Here is a 16214-nt window from a genome sequence, read left to right on the forward strand (position 1 = left end):
AGCAGGCATATATGGCTATAACAAATACCAAAGCACAAATCCTGGAGCAGAATTAAAAATAATGCGACTACTGCAATCATACCACAGACTAAGGCACCAGACTGTGGAGAAAATTACCAGCAACACTGTGATGACTAAATGAGGCTCAAATCTATCAGTAGATCACAGTGCTGACACAAATGTGAAAGAAGCTACAAGACTGATTCAGGCTCCAGACTGGGTTAAAAATACAAAAAGCAACAGTTTACATGTAATTCAATTCTAATTATGGAAATAGTGCAGTATAATGTATAAACAATGCTAAAATCTTGCAGTAATATACATTCTTCACACACCTGCCAATTAAGCTAAAAGACTGATGTCCCAGAACCAACTAAAGAAATGCAAATGGCTAAAACATGGACAAAAGCAGAGAAGTACAAGAAAAGTATCACTACACGGGTTACTATAAGAGCAGCTTAAATATTTAAGCAGGATTTAAATAAAATCTTTTTTCTCCCTTTTTTGATGAAAATCTTGTATCTCACACCTCTCAGAGTACTGAATAAAAGATCTTGGGTAAATACAGCTCTTTGCTAAATATGGCAGAATTGCAAGAGAGGGATCCAATCAAATAAAGCCAGTAACAGAGATCAAGTCCTGTGGTTAGAATATTCAGAAACTTTTAGCTTAATGTCTGAGGTGGAGCAGACTCAAACACCAGGAGAAAAAACAGTAGCAAGGTAAATAAACAGAAAGGCACAGGAATGCACATTTAATTAGATATATACAGCTATAAAAAGTACTGGAGCACACATCCTTTTGCAGAATTTACAGTGCTGCTACTACTGCAATCTCACCACAGACTAAGGCACCAGACTACTGGAATTCAACTTTATGTAGGTATATACAACTATAAAAAGTACTGAAGTACAAATTCTGGAGCAGCATTCACGGTCTTGCCACTACTGTGATCCCACCATAGACTAAGGCCCCAGACTATGCAGAAATTTGCCAGTCATCACCATCATTCACCCCAGTCCTCATATTATCATCATCATTCACCCCAGCTCTCAGATTATCACCATTCACCCAGCCCTCAGATTATCATCATTCACCCCAGCCCTCGGATTATCATCACCATTCACCCCAGCCCTCAGATTACCATCACCATTCACCCCAGCCCTGATTATCATCATCATTCACCCCAGCCCTCAGATTATCATCATCATTCACCCCAGCCCTCAGATTATCATCATTCACCCCAGCCCTCAGATTATCATCATCATCATTCACCCCAGCCCTGAGATTATCATCACTCACCCCAGCCATCAGATTACCATCACCATTCACCCCAGCCCTCAGATTACCATCACCATTCACCCCAGCCCTCAGATTATCATCATCATTCACCCCAGCCCTCAGATTATCATCATTCACCCCAGCCCTCAGATTATCATCATCATTCACCCCAGCCCTCAGATCATCATCATCATTCACCCCAGCCCTCAGATTTACCAGTAACATTGTAATAAATGACTAAATGAGGCTCAAATCTGGCAGTAAAGCACAATCCTGCCAGAAATGTGAAAGAAGCTACAAAACTAATTGAGACCCCAGACTGGTTTCAAAATACAAAAAAAATACCTTTTACACATAATTCTACTAATGGAATTAGAAGTGTAGTATTATATATAAACAATGCTAAAATCTTGCAGTAATACACAATCTTCACACACCTGCAAAAGAATCTATAAGACTAAAGTCCCAGAACAGAATAAAAAATGCAAACAGATAATGTTTTGGTTACAACATGGACAAAAAGCAGAGAAGTGACAAAGTATTTAAACAAAATTCAAATAAAAGCTTTTTTTTACTCCCATTTGATGAAAAACTTGTATCTCACAGCTCTCAGAGTCAATGACACAGCAGCTTTGTGCTGCAGTATAACATCAGATATGCTTCTGGGCAGCTGAGAATCAAAAAGACATAGTAGTAGACCCATTAAATCCATGTGGAGATTAATAAAGATATAAATAAGCACATTGTGTAACAAGTCGTTACTATTACTCTACAGTGCACATAGGCATGTATCTGCACATGCGCGAGCGCGTATGTGTGTATGTGTGTGCAAGTGCACATTAGTATTTTGTGTTCTTGTATATGTGTTTGCACACATGCATGTGAGGTCATTAGAGGCAAGCACTTTCTACATAGATCAAAAGGCAGAACTATTACATCACATACAATAAGTCTTACATTGCACATGTGTGTGTGTGTGTGTGTGTGTGTGTGTGTGTGTGTGTGTGTGCGCGCGTGTGTGTGAGCGCGCGCGCGCGTGTGTGTGTGTGTGTGTGTGTGTGTGTGTGTGTGTGTATGCATTTAACCAAGGCATTCAAATTGCCATATAAGAGAAAAAAAGTAATACAAAAGTAATACATAGCTTATGAGCATGCAGTCCACATGCACCTACCCAACTGTCCAGCTGTGAGTATCGTGAAGAAAAACATTCCAAAATAAAACTTAAACAGACTTTGAAATGAGGCCAAGAGAGAGAGAGAGAGGGAGAGGGAGACAGAGCACACTCTAATGAGAAACAGAACCAGTACTTAATATGTGGCAGCAAGTCTCTGCTTACACTGTTCATGCAGAACGAGTGTTTTAAATACACCACTGCAGGTAAAAAATAATTGTTTCATCTACATTAACACATTACATCAAGACCAGTTTTTAGTGTTACCTGTCATTATGATCACTAACACAGTAAGCTGCTTTGTATAGTATAAGCCAAATGGCAAGAAGAAACTTGAAACAAAAATAAATCATACATATAAGTATGTGTGAGCATCTTATAACTGGAACATTTACATGTGCTACACGTGCTCTGGAGATTACCCCAGAGTGGTCTAATCCAAATACAAGTGTTTTTGCAGGAAGGCAATCCCACCTGCACCCCTCATGAGGAGGGCTGTGCCTCCCAGCTGCTAATTATACATACTAACTCCGAGATCACGCAATCCCCTAGGGAAAGGGAGTGTCGATCTTGCATACCTGTCAATTATCTGTTTCAGTTGACCAAATGGTGTTGACCACACAGACATCGAGGTAGCTGATTGTTCGTCCAGCTATCCTAAACCCATATATAGATATATATAGACAGATCAAGAGATCTAGTGAATTTAGTCTAAACTCCTTAATGACTACATGAGAATGGTCAACAAAAAAGGTCTAAACCAAAAAGGGCAACAAAAACTAAACACATTAAAAAAAATCTAAATTTTAGCAGTGGGGTAAGCCCCCCCTTCTCCCTCATGTAGGGGGAGTCCCCTACATCCCCTGCTAATTAAATATACCAACTCTGAGGTCATGTCGCAGTGGAGCAAAGACATATAACTTTCAGTGGTGTAATATTAATTCTGTAGATATTATCTGTTTTAGACCTTTTTTGTTGACTCAAGATCATGTCGATCTTGAAAAGTTTAGACTAATGTCACTACATCCATATATATATATATATATATATATATATATATATGTATGGATTCGTATCACTTCACTGAAAGACCATTTCACTGACACCCATTTCACTGAGACCAAATCACCTAAAGTTCATTTCACCTAAAACTCATTTCACTGACAAGTAGTACTCTAAGGCAAATCAAAGGAATATGTCCTTTTCCCCATTGTAGTGTCCCCATTGTAGTGCGATCCTGGTGTTAGTATATATAGTTGGGGGTGTGGGGGGGGCACAGCCCCTCACCTAGTTGGGTTTTACTAAATAATGCAAAACAAAAAAAGACATCAGAAAACCAAATGAAATGATCTTTCAGTGAAGTGATACAAATCCATATATATATATATATATATATATATATATATATATATACACATATAGATAGATATAAATATACATATGTTGTTGTCTTTCGGCCTTTCCTGGTTAGGGGTCGCCACAGCGGAACTCCAGTCCACTAATGATTGACAGTTGATTTTCACGAATGCCAAGGTGCCAGCTCGACATTCAACCTTCAACGAAGGCACGCCCATTTATACGTGTCTTTCGAATGCACACCTAACCACGGGGAGGACATGCTGACTCCACACAGAAGGCACTCCCTGCATTCCAGCCGGGAATCGAATGGGAGAACCTCTTGCTGTGAGGCAACAACGCTACCGCTGCACCACTGCAGAATTCATAGATATAAATATACATATAGATGCAGATATTAATATATATACACACACAACACACACGTGTGTGTTTGCATGTATATAGATAGATATGCTTAATTTATATAATAATTCAAGAATAAAAACAGTCAGACAAATGACTGAAAGCTATTCATCTTGCAGGTACTTTTGCCCAAATTCTCCTAAATTTTTTTTCATGACTATTAAAGTCCCCTAGACTAACGCAGGAGGTTATTCTTCATGCGGCCTTCATCAAAATTTAATTAACTCCATGAACAGTACTGCAACATTATGGTTATAGGAAATTCTGCCTTGAAGCACAATTTGAACATTTAGCTGAAAACTATGGTATGTGTGTGTGTGTGTCTCTCTCACTATATAAATTTACATTTATATGTAATATGCACACACACACACACACACACACACACACACACACACACACACACACACACACACACACACACACACACGCACAGACAGACACAAATACAATATTGATAATGGCATTTTGATTTAGTGAAACTAGTTGCATTTAGTTTGCTTTCAGGAATGAGGTAGTTTCAGAAGCAGACGGAAAAACATGATTTTTCTTATCCTTTGATTACAAAATGATAGAGGCACTAAAAGAATGACAAATCTTGCTGGGTGATGTGGAAGCCCATTTATTTTAAGTCTGAGGGTGGTATTCATAAATGCTTTGTATCAATGAGCAGGAATGGAAAACCACATGATGTCATCCTAAAATTCTCCAAAATTCACAACACCCTAACAAAAGGAAGCAAGTTACAGAGTAAAGTCTTTCTCCATTCAGCAGTACTTGTAAAAAAAGCAACTAACTTCTTTCCAAATGAACCTTTACAATCATATATAATTCCGAGTACCCACAACATTGGAACACCAGCTAGTTCCACAGAAGCAATGCATGGGACAGCAAAGGTGGATTGCACAATGATGATTCACCTTCTGTGTCAGCATAACAGTGCCAGAATAGAAAAAAAAACTTTGCATGGAAGTCATTCTAAGGGGATCCAGTATTTGTCAGCTTGGGAAGAGTCTGTACCCTTCCATTCTTGGCTTTCAAACACTGGATAAAACTCTATCCTTACCCATAGAGCTCTTTTAGGCAATGTCAAATTAACAAACCTACTGACATTGCAAAATCAACTCAACTGAACCTCAAGTTGTTACTGTTCAATGCCAGGAGCCTAAACAAAAAGCTAAACTCCCTCCAAGCTATCCTCACTTTAGAGAACATAGACATCTGTGCAGTTACTGAGACATTGTTTAAAAGTGCAGAGTCCCAGACAATGCAAGGTTTCAGTGCCTTCCACACTTTTAGACCAGTAGCTGCATGAAGTGGGACTAAAGATTGAGGTGTCTCGAAATACATGAATAACAAGCATGTCTCTAGGTTGTTTAAACAGGATGATGTGCTGGAGTTTTTCCATGTGCAGATCACCACAGATAAAATTCTTTACCATATCCTAGCAAGCTATAGGTCACCATCTATGTCCCATGAAACTCATACCACATACTTAAACCTACTGGAGACACTCATCATCAAACCTAACACCTTACTTATGGGGGACTTTAATTATCCTTCTATAGACTGGGAATCATACACTACCCAAATCTGCAGGCACAGAGATTTCTGGACTTCATAAATGCAAATACCCTTAACCAGTTAGTGAATACTCCTACTACAGGTTCCAACATACTGGACCTCATACTCACAAATATGGAAGAATGCTGCGCATCCCTAATGTCATGTCCTCCCAGTAAGGTCTGACCATAAAGCTGTCTCCTTCAAAATGAAAATCAACTTGATATCCCCAGTAAACCCAGTAACAATTGGGAACTATTCCAAGGTAAATTCCCATTTATTAAGAGATAGTGTCAAAATTCAATGCCCCTCCAAATCTAGAAAATACAACAGCCTTGCAGAATTGCTCACAGAAGCTCTGTGCAACTATATTAATGGCTGCATAGAGGTTGCTGAACCTCACAGAAGTAAACCCAAAACTAACTCCAAAAAACAAACCACCCTGGTATATCCCAGATTAAAGAGGTTATACAATAAGAGGAAAGAAATCATGACCCCCCCTAAAGATAAGAACTCTCTGATCAAAATAAACAGGCAGCTAAGAGGGCTAATTAAGTCTGGTGAATCCAATACTGAGGGCAAGATGGCTTCCCAGGCTAAAGACAACCATAAAGCCTTTTTCAGCTATGTCAGAAACTTCAAAGGAAGCACTCAGCAGCACGCTAAACTGGTGGTTGCTTGTGCCACATTCACTGAGCCAGGCAATATAGCAAATCTGCTAGCTGATGAAGTCAGTTCCAACTCCACCCCCATTCACCCCCAGCCACCTCCCAAGAAATACCTTCAAACGTAACCCCCTCCAACTATAAATCGACAATATGTCCTGGCTGTACTCACTAAGGCCAATAACACAGCTTCAGTAGGTCCCAATAATATCCCAGGGTGCCTCCTGAATAGTCTAAAACATTACCTATCAGGGCCACTGGAGTTACTATTTAATTATAGTCTTAAAACAGGCTTCTTGCCATGAGAATGGAGAGCTGCAACAGTCACCCCTCTTCATAAGGGTGGACCATCAACAGAGCTGGAAACTACAGACCTATTAGTCTGACTAGTCTTATTTGCAAAGCCATGGCAAAAATGATCATGGAAATGATCAGTGAAGACAGGAAACCTTCAGACACTGGATCCATCCTAGTTTGGCTTTGTCAAATGAAGGTCATGTCTACTGAACTTAGTGACTTGTTTGAGAAGGTCACCAAGGCAACGGATGAGGGTAAAACAGTACATACTGTCTAACTTGACCTGGCTAAGGCATTTGATACAACACCTCACTCTGGTATTGTTAAAAAACGTATGGAATTAGGCATAAACCCCTATATAACACAGACAGCTGGCACACAGATAGGAACCAGGAAGTTAAGACTGGTGAGATCATCTCCTCAAAGAAGACAGTCACCAGTGGAGTCCCTGAAGGCTATGTGTTGGGCCCAATCCTCTTTGGCATCTACTTCATAGACGTCAGGGCTAATGTCAAAGGTGTCTGGCTGACCAAGTTTGCAAATGACTGCAAACTGTGAGCAGTCACAGAATACCCCAAGACACTAGCATCTTACAAGAAGGTCTAGCACAGACAAATGACTGGTGCCAAAGCCATGGTTTAAAACTCAAGGCAAGAAAATGCATAACAGTACCTTTTGGGAATTCAGCCACCCCATGAAACTACATCATCAATAAAACACCCCTAAGAGTTGACCTCCTAGTAAGGCATTTGGGAACACATGTAGATAATAACCTGGCCTTCAACCAACATGTATCCAAGGTGGTAAGGAAATCCTTCTATGTTACTCAACTTATTTACTCATCTTATAAGCGCATGGCATCTAGGTCCAGGACATTATTGTACCACTATAATCAGCCCACATCAGACCCATTATTGAATATAATGCCCTCTTTGGTATGTACCTGACCAGATGCATGCATAAACTGGAACATCTACAAAGGTTCCTTACAAAAAGAATAGAGGGCATAAACACAAAGTCAGATGCGAATCACCTCACAGCTGTAGCTCTATATTTGGTTTCCTACAGACCACTGAGAGGTGATCTGTTCATAGCATACAAGGCATCCCTGGACTCTTCTCGGATGAACCTTTTGCACATCTTCAAAACAAACAGCATCAGAACTACTACATATGTACCTCAAAAAAAAATTCCCATCCATATGAAACAAAGTCTCTCCCTTACCCTATTTAAGTGTAACTTGGACCACTGGATGGGAAACTGAAAATTCATCGCTGGTCTGGCACTCAATACTCTGTTGAATAGAGGCAGTCAGTAAATTGTGTTGTAAAGAACAGTCACTAGAACACTCAACTCCCTATATAAACATCTAAAAAGCTATAACTTGAGGGACACATTTGGGTTGCATGGCTAGGCTTAAAAAGGTCCTAGTGGTCATTAGCCTAGTATATACGTATGAACCTATGATTGAAATTCCCTAGCAGCAGTGGAGTTCCCCATGGTGCAGACAAATCTTCTGCTGTACAGTAACTTGCCCCCCTCCTCCAGTGATGGTGATGAGCTCCAACCAATGATATCCACACAACACTAGATCCTCTCACTACCATAATAGTAATAACGCTATTCCACCATCAGTCCTAGTTACTATGATTCTTAATGAGGAAGTAAATGCACACACAGCCATGAAATGGAACAGCTTGCTGTAAGTTCACCAAGGCAGATTCAGTAAATCCAGGTAGGCACCAAACGAATTCAAATAATTCCTTTATTCAGAACCACAGAATAATAACACACAAGCGCTTTCGCTCAGAAAAATTCTGTGCTTTATCAAGTGACACCATGCTGTTGAATCAGGTGTCTTATATACCTTGAAAATCCTAGGTTAATTAGAAAGCACTACCAATTAACATTTTAAAGAGACTATGCACTATTCCACATAAAGCACTACCAATTAACATTTTAAAGAGACTATGCACTATTCCACATGCTTAAAAATTCCTTTAAAACAAAATATATAAAAAAATATAATAAATTGCTTAAAATAATGCATTAATGCATCTGTCACTGCTAAAAATGCTAATAGCTTAAAAATAAACAAAACATTGTGCACTGTTTCCATAGTGTTTAACTTTGTAATAAAACTTGCTTTGTGCAAAAAGTTGCACTTCTTTTGAAAATTGGGATAAGATGGAGTGACTTGACGTACCAACTGTTGTTCGTGTAAGTATAATATAAGGCTAAATGCCTGGTGTGGGTATGACAATATTTGGTGTCACTTGATAAAGCTCAGAATTTTTCTGAGCGAAAGCGCTTGTGTGTTATTATTCTGTGGTTCTGAATAAAGGAATTATTTGAATTCGTTTGGTGCCTACCTGGATTTACTGAATCTGCCTTGGTGAACTTACAACAAGCTGTTCTATTTCCTGGCTGTGTGTGCATTTACTTCCTGTTTTGGTTCTCTGCTGTTTGTTTGACTTCTATGATTCTTAATGAATCAAAGGCATTGAGAATGACATTCACTGTGGTGCAAGGCAGTGGGGGGGGGGGGGGGCAGGGAATATGTGCCTTCACATTTGTGCAGTCAAGTTACACATCAGTGTATGATACAGGAGCAAATGATGCACATTCACACCATTCAAAAAAAACAGGACTGTGATCATGAACTTCAAGGGGCTACTGTGATTTGTGTTAATGAATCTATTACTTACTACATTGTCTGGCAGCATACCGAATATAGTGCTCATAATGCTTGTACATGTCTGCACACTACATCCATGAATCGCAGCACCTGACAATTTCAGCTTGTTTAACATTGTTATCTGTTTTTACATAATGCAAGCCTGTGCCTGTACATGGCCCAGACATTAGGGCGATTCAATGAAGTGGATTGCCCAGTGTCAGACCACATACTCACAATACAGGTCTGCACATATCTGACTCTGTACAGCAACCTGCACACATATCCCTTCATCTAGTGCACTGACCCATAGTATAACACTGATGTACATAATACAGCACTATGACAGTATCAAAGAAAAGTGCCAGGTTTCCAGGAACGGAGTAAGATGAAGTCTTGCTGTACTTTCTTCACAGATGTGGAGATAATAAACTTGTAGACAACATGCTTTATTATGAAATTATGGTGTTTTATTTTTCACTTCTATTGCTGAACTTGCTGTAAGATGTTGAACTGTGACACACTCAGACTCTGTACAGGGTGCTAGCTGAGTCTTTAATTTCTAGATTCTTCTGGGTAGGTAACTATATTATAAAACAAATCACCGGAAATGCAATGAAGCATCAATGAGTTGCATTGCTCTCTTGCCATTGCACAAGGCAATTCAGAATGTTTAGGCCCTTATTTGCCATGACAGCAGATGTGGTTCCCTTTGTGCATGAGGGTATTTATGGATGCTGAAGTTCCCATTAATGGCAGCTCCTTTTGCATCACTGTGTGGGGTGGGATCAAGCCTGATTGCCCTGTAGTGCTGCTATGCTTGAAGAATGCATACTGCAAAACATTTTGAGGCATAGCTATGTAATTTTGAAATATGTGACACAATTCAGTCTGGCAGTTAGCACAGTGGATTAATGCTCAGAACTGCTAAATAGCTGCTTCTTGTAGCCAACAATACAGGGTTTGCTTCCTTCTACCTCCATATGCTACTGTACAAGTCACTTCGTTCAGCAGTGCGCTTGGGTTATTCCCAAAAAACGAAACACTTATTTCAGTGGGTTTACCTGGTAAAAACTTACAAAATAAAATAAAAATTAAGGTGCGTGGCTGCACAGCACACCACTGATGGACCTGTAACAGTTAAGTTACAACTTGCGGTTTCTATTCGGTTACTCCACTCTGGTACACTCATATATTTTTTGCCTCCCCTACACAATTTGCACCACAATTTACTAGTCTTGTGAATCTCAGACAGTGCAGAAGACCTTCATTTACATACTAACTGTGCACCTGGAGTCTTCCAGGTAACCAGTAGAATAGGCTTGTCCTCCAAGGAGTCTGATGTATACACCAGCCCTATGCCAATGAATATTACATTTATGAATAACATCTATAACCCTGGAAGATAGGATTTTCTTTTTGCCATTGAACAGTATTACTCCATCTTGGAGTCATGCAACACTGGGCTAGTTTTGATTAACAAGTAGATGGAATGTGTTTAGGGTTTATGAGTTTATTTAATGGCAGCTTAGATTTCCCAGCACTGAGCAGCACTTTGCTATCTGTATCCTGTATCTGTACTGCACTGTCATAACACAGCATTACAAAATATGACTGACAAGTACAAATACTTAACAAGACTGTGAAGAAACACTTGGGATTCTCAGCACTGGGGAACAGCTCATTCGAACAAGAACTAGGACTTGTCCTGATTTTTTTCTCCTACTTGCCAGGTAACTTATGAACCATTAGAAATAAGATCTGCAGCCCACAACATTTCAGTTTATTTATTAACAGACTGAGAATCGTGGAGTTAGATACTTTGGATACATCTGTTTATCCAATTCATCATTCTTTCATTTATTCATTCATTCATAAAATTCATTCTGCTATTACTCACTTAGTCCAGTTCAGACTAGTGGGGGAGGCAAAGCCTCTGCAAGTGTAAGGCAGGAAAACAAATACTGGAAGGGTGCTGACTGATCACAGGATGTACATACATACACAACTAAAAAGGTGTGGAGCTCACTGGCAACCATTCATTAAAGATCAGGTCCGAGAAAACAGTGGTAGTCTGAAAGCTACTATGACCCAAAATGGTAAAAGTACTTGACTGGAGATGAATGTATTACTGTACTAGCGACTAGAGTATACTGTATATGTGAATGTTTGCTAAGTGAATTTAACAGCATACTGGAACAAACTATTTGAAGAGTGTTTTATTCGGGTCTATATTAGAACATCGAAGTTTCAAAACTTCGAATGTTCTAATATCGAACCCTATTCAGTGAAAGCTGAAAACATCGTACATACAGAAGAGCAAATTTTTTCCTAAGGAAAAAATTCACTGTTCCAAAACACATACGCACAACACAAGCACACCAAACAAACAGCAATCCACACACATACACCTAAAATCTTACACCTAACCCTACACTAAACTATACACACAACACTGACTATCCACTTACCTTAACCCAAACCCTAACCCTAAGCTCCATCACTATCACACACTCACCTCACCCTCGCCCTAACCTTAACTTACCTACCCCACCCTAACCCTCACATCCACGCAATCGCACACTTACCTGACCCGCGCCCTAACCCTAACTCACCTAACCTACCCTAACCCTCACGTCCACACAATCACACACAGACCTAACCCGCACCCTAACTACCCTAACCTGCACTCAATTGCACACCTACCCGAACCCGACCCATAACTTGCCACCACAGCACTGAAAATACCGAAGCAGCAGAAACGGACAACCAAATTCTTTTGATATTTTCAGCTTTTGCTGAATAGGGTTCGATATTAGAACATTCAAAGTTTTGAAACTTCGATGTTCTAATATAGACCCATTTTATTCAGGTCTTCTCCAGCAGATTAATGCTACATACACAAGGTTATAACTTGTGATGTCTACTCTGTTTCATTTGCCATTTTTCCTTACTTAGGCTAAGCTGGTCTATGCTAAGATTGTGTGTTTCATGATACAGGAACCATTCCAATTCACTCTGTGAGAAGAAAAGGCATGTGTGACCTTGTAGTTTCAGACCCATGCAATAATACAGCTTCTAATACCAGCTCTCTTAAGTCCAGTAAAATGTCTTTAACAATATTCTACAGCTGCCATCTGCACAGACAAAATGATGTGTTTGTATCTTTTCTATACTTTGGCTGCCACACTTCTTCCTCCTGTTTTGCCATTTCTGTAGGAATGCTATACTGTTAGCTAGTGTTCTACTTCAAAAATAAAGGGCATAAACCAGATGTCCGTGTCTGCTAGGATGTCATGGTTATAGACACAGTTCCATGCTTCACGTTCAGGTGTTTTGCTTTTGATGCCTTTGGCAACAGTGTGACTAGTCCTCTGTTTCTTGGTACTGCAATATCAAAAAAAGGTGACACAGACATATAGTTGTTTGGAAAACTATCAGGAGGTTACAGATTGGGTATGATGGCCTGTAAACAGTAGCAAAAGGATGAAAATTGTATGAGGCTTACATTTTACAACAGCAAATGTAACACAGCTTACTTAGAAATAATGGGGTAAATATGGATGTTTGTGAAAGTAATATTAGCACTGCAGGTCAAAGTGAATCAAAAGGCTATATATTTATCACTGTTCAACATCTGAGCTGCTATTCAATAAAACAAGACAATGCAAGAGAGAAAATAGCATATGCAAAAGAGAACAGAAACAATGATATGTTACCACAAAGTTATGCAGGCACACAGTGAAATGCACATATCATGTCAGATCAGCCTGCTAAAGCTAGTTCACCAGTGGAAGGGAAGAAGAACACCAACTGGTCAATGCAGATTTGGTGACAAAGACAGAGGTGAACCTTGGGTACTGTTACAAGTTGGAGAGATGAGTACAGACTCATTATTAACTACAAGTGCTGCAGAAGTTCACAGCTGACAGAGTTACTAAAAGCAGCAATGGAAGGATAATAACCAACACAGTACATAATGAACTGAGAACTGTGCCAGCAGTCCATATTCATTAGCTGCACTGTTACTAATTTCACAGGATATGCACAACATAAACACAAGCTAAACAGATGTAGTTGCAGAATCCTCCTGGCATATGGACAGTGCAGATTGTAGGGGAAGGGTGTAGATTAACAACTTCCATGGAGTTATGTCCATGAAGAAGCAATTCTAGCCTGGAAGGGAAATTGAAGAACAGCTAATGTATCAAAAACCAGGATGACACAGTGAGTTAAAAGAATCCAAGAGTCATATACAAACAGGAACAGTATAATGCCATTTGGTAGTGTCAACACCTTTAGCACAGGAGATCAAAGGATCAAGTCACAGCAAAAAATAGGAATTAGAAAAAAAATTCTTATAGATTGCTTACTTCATTATTCATACCTCAGAAACATAATGGGAAGGATTCCTCATCATGGCAACCTCAAGAAGTACACTTAGAAAAAATATGGGAGCAGCACCACTGTATTTCACAATGAAAGCTGTTAAGTAGTACCAGTCATTCTTACATTTTCTTACATCTGGGTCTTCACGAAGTTCTGAAATTACATTTCTAATCACTTCTTGATCAGCGCCCATGAACAGAATGCAGAAATGAATGTATTAGTCTGTGCATTATGCTACACTACACTTTCACCAAAGCAAGAACAGCATAACAGCTGTGATAAAAGAAGTTTAATGCTTACCTGAGTAAATGCAGAGCTCAGTTTATCCTGCTAATAACATTTCACCATGCGCTACATGGAGAATGACAGTTAACAGAATGTGTACTGTACTTCAAGAAGAGTTTTCAAAGATCACGGCCTCAGCAATGAAACTTGAGACGTGATAAAATTCTATCACAGATCTTGAAGTATAATTTGCTAGTAATACATGATAATTTTTGAATCTGTTTTGTACAGAGTACAATTAAGTTTTGAAAGATGTTTTACTTACTTGCCAGTAATGAATTGACTTCTGGAAGGTGAACAGATAGGCTGAACATAGTAATTCTCCAGTTTCACACCTTGAGCAGCTAATCTATCCAGGGTAGGAGTTCTGATTTCAGATCCATGGTATCCTATGTCCCTGTAGCCTTGATCATCGACCAAAATAAAAATGATGTGAGGCTTGGAGATAGATGTATCTTCTTGGCTCTGGGTATTCTGCGAGCTTCCATCTGCTGTACCCCAGGACAAATAGCCATAGGTCAACAAACTGACAAAAGAGAAACTAGCCAGCAATCCCACTGCTGACATCTTTCTACACACCATAAGATTTAAAGTTTCATTCCCAGCCATTCGGAATGGCTATGTGAAACAGAATGTAATAACCTGAGACTCAGACTATAGTCAAAGCTTATCTTTTAATATTATTTAAATACAAAAATAAACATAATCTATTGTATTTCATAATAGATAATGATCAAAACTTAACGTCAAATCAGAAAATAAATTCTTGTCAGCAGCGCCCTTAAAAACTTTGCATTCTTGCTAGAATCAGGATAGTTTACTTTTCCTTGACAAGACATGACTGTTTTAAAACGAAGTAACTTCATAACTAGTCTTCACTATGTCTCTTCAGTGTAATAACAGAATTTGTTTCTGCAAGCAGCTTTGAATCATGTTTCTCCATTCATTTGCATCGTTTACTTTTCTTCAAAGTTACTAGCACCAATCAAAAAACTCGATTAACGCGTATCATGACAGCAGTACTAAAGTAAAAAAAGAAGAAAAAATCGTGCTAGCAATGAAACCACTGCCTTAGAAAAGTCATATGTAAATGTTGGTGTGTTGAACTGCTGAGCTGTGTGCAGCAGTCCACGTTTGACTAGCCCCCTCAGATTCGGTGCGGGTTGTCGATTTAGCATGGAAAATTAAAGGAACGTTCTGCTACCTTCCGGCGAACCAATGCATAGTATATATGGGTACCATGAGTGCTCTTTACGCACAACTCAGCAGGTCTTTGCACCCCTTGGGAAGCGTCCTTTTAATGGGCGGCTTTTCTGGTCTGGGTGGGGTAAGAAGCCGTGTGCTTCCCTTCTCATTCAGGACAAATCGGAACTTAGAAACAAAGCGTATCAGGCACTGCTGTTCCAAATGTGATGGGTCTGTCTGTTGTACAGTAGGGACGATTTGCTCACAGCAATTCCCCAAGGTGCTTTGAGGTGACAGTACGGAGCAATAAGTGGACACGGTCACTCAGGACTTCATGCAGCGTTTTAATAAACAGAAGGAACGGATGCCGGTAAAGCTAGAACCACGTTTTCGATTGTGGTGTTGTTAATAATCACTCCCGCATGCCATTCACTGGGCACTTACACATAGTACAGCAGCGAGGTTAGGTCCCCTGCTAGCTAGTAACCCAGCTACTTGGCACGACTTCTTGCTACACATAAGCTTGCGTAAAGTCAGCCTGGTGACTGAGGGGGGTGATGATGGCTCAGCATGATGAAACTTCCAGGCACTCTGAATGAAGTACGCTCTGTTACTCGGTCTCACTCTGTCGTCAGAAGGGAGTTAATCAGCCACGGACCAATAGGGGGCGGGGGTAGTGGCAGCTTGCCACACAAACGCTTGGAGATGGCCCTGGTCCAAATCCGCACATACAAGTTTTGGGCACTGTACCAAGGTGTAGTTAAAATGATTGGAGCTCTCAGCACTACGTTTCTACTGTCCTTACTCAACTTGCATATTGTAAGAAACTTTTATATTTATATCCTTGGCTGTGTTTGAAAAGACGCAGGCGTCTCTATCAGGTCCAAAGTAACACATTAAAAGAAAGGAAAAAAAAAACATCTTGACAAAATATAATAGC

At 39.7% G+C, this 16214-nt stretch overlaps 1 protein-coding gene across 1 annotated transcript in view; it reads right to left on the reverse strand.

Moving 5' to 3' along the window:
* ARSJ (arylsulfatase family member J) overlaps window positions 1-15848 on the reverse strand; it is a 183316-nt gene extending 167468 nt beyond the window's left edge. Inside the window, exon 1 of the mRNA XM_044061610.1 lies at window positions 14355-15848. Coding sequence (XP_043917545.1) covers window positions 14355-14698 — 344 coding nt within the window. The 5' untranslated portion in view covers window positions 14699-15848. The remainder of the gene's footprint in view (window positions 1-14354) is intronic.
* Between the last annotated feature and the right edge of the window lie 366 nt (window positions 15849-16214).

The sequence above is a fragment of the Protopterus annectens genome, chromosome 2.part0, assembly GCF_019279795.1.
Source record: "Protopterus annectens isolate FY-2018-M chromosome 2.part0, PAN1.0, whole genome shotgun sequence".
In the NCBI taxonomy this organism is placed as follows: Eukaryota; Metazoa; Chordata; order Ceratodontiformes; family Protopteridae; genus Protopterus; species Protopterus annectens.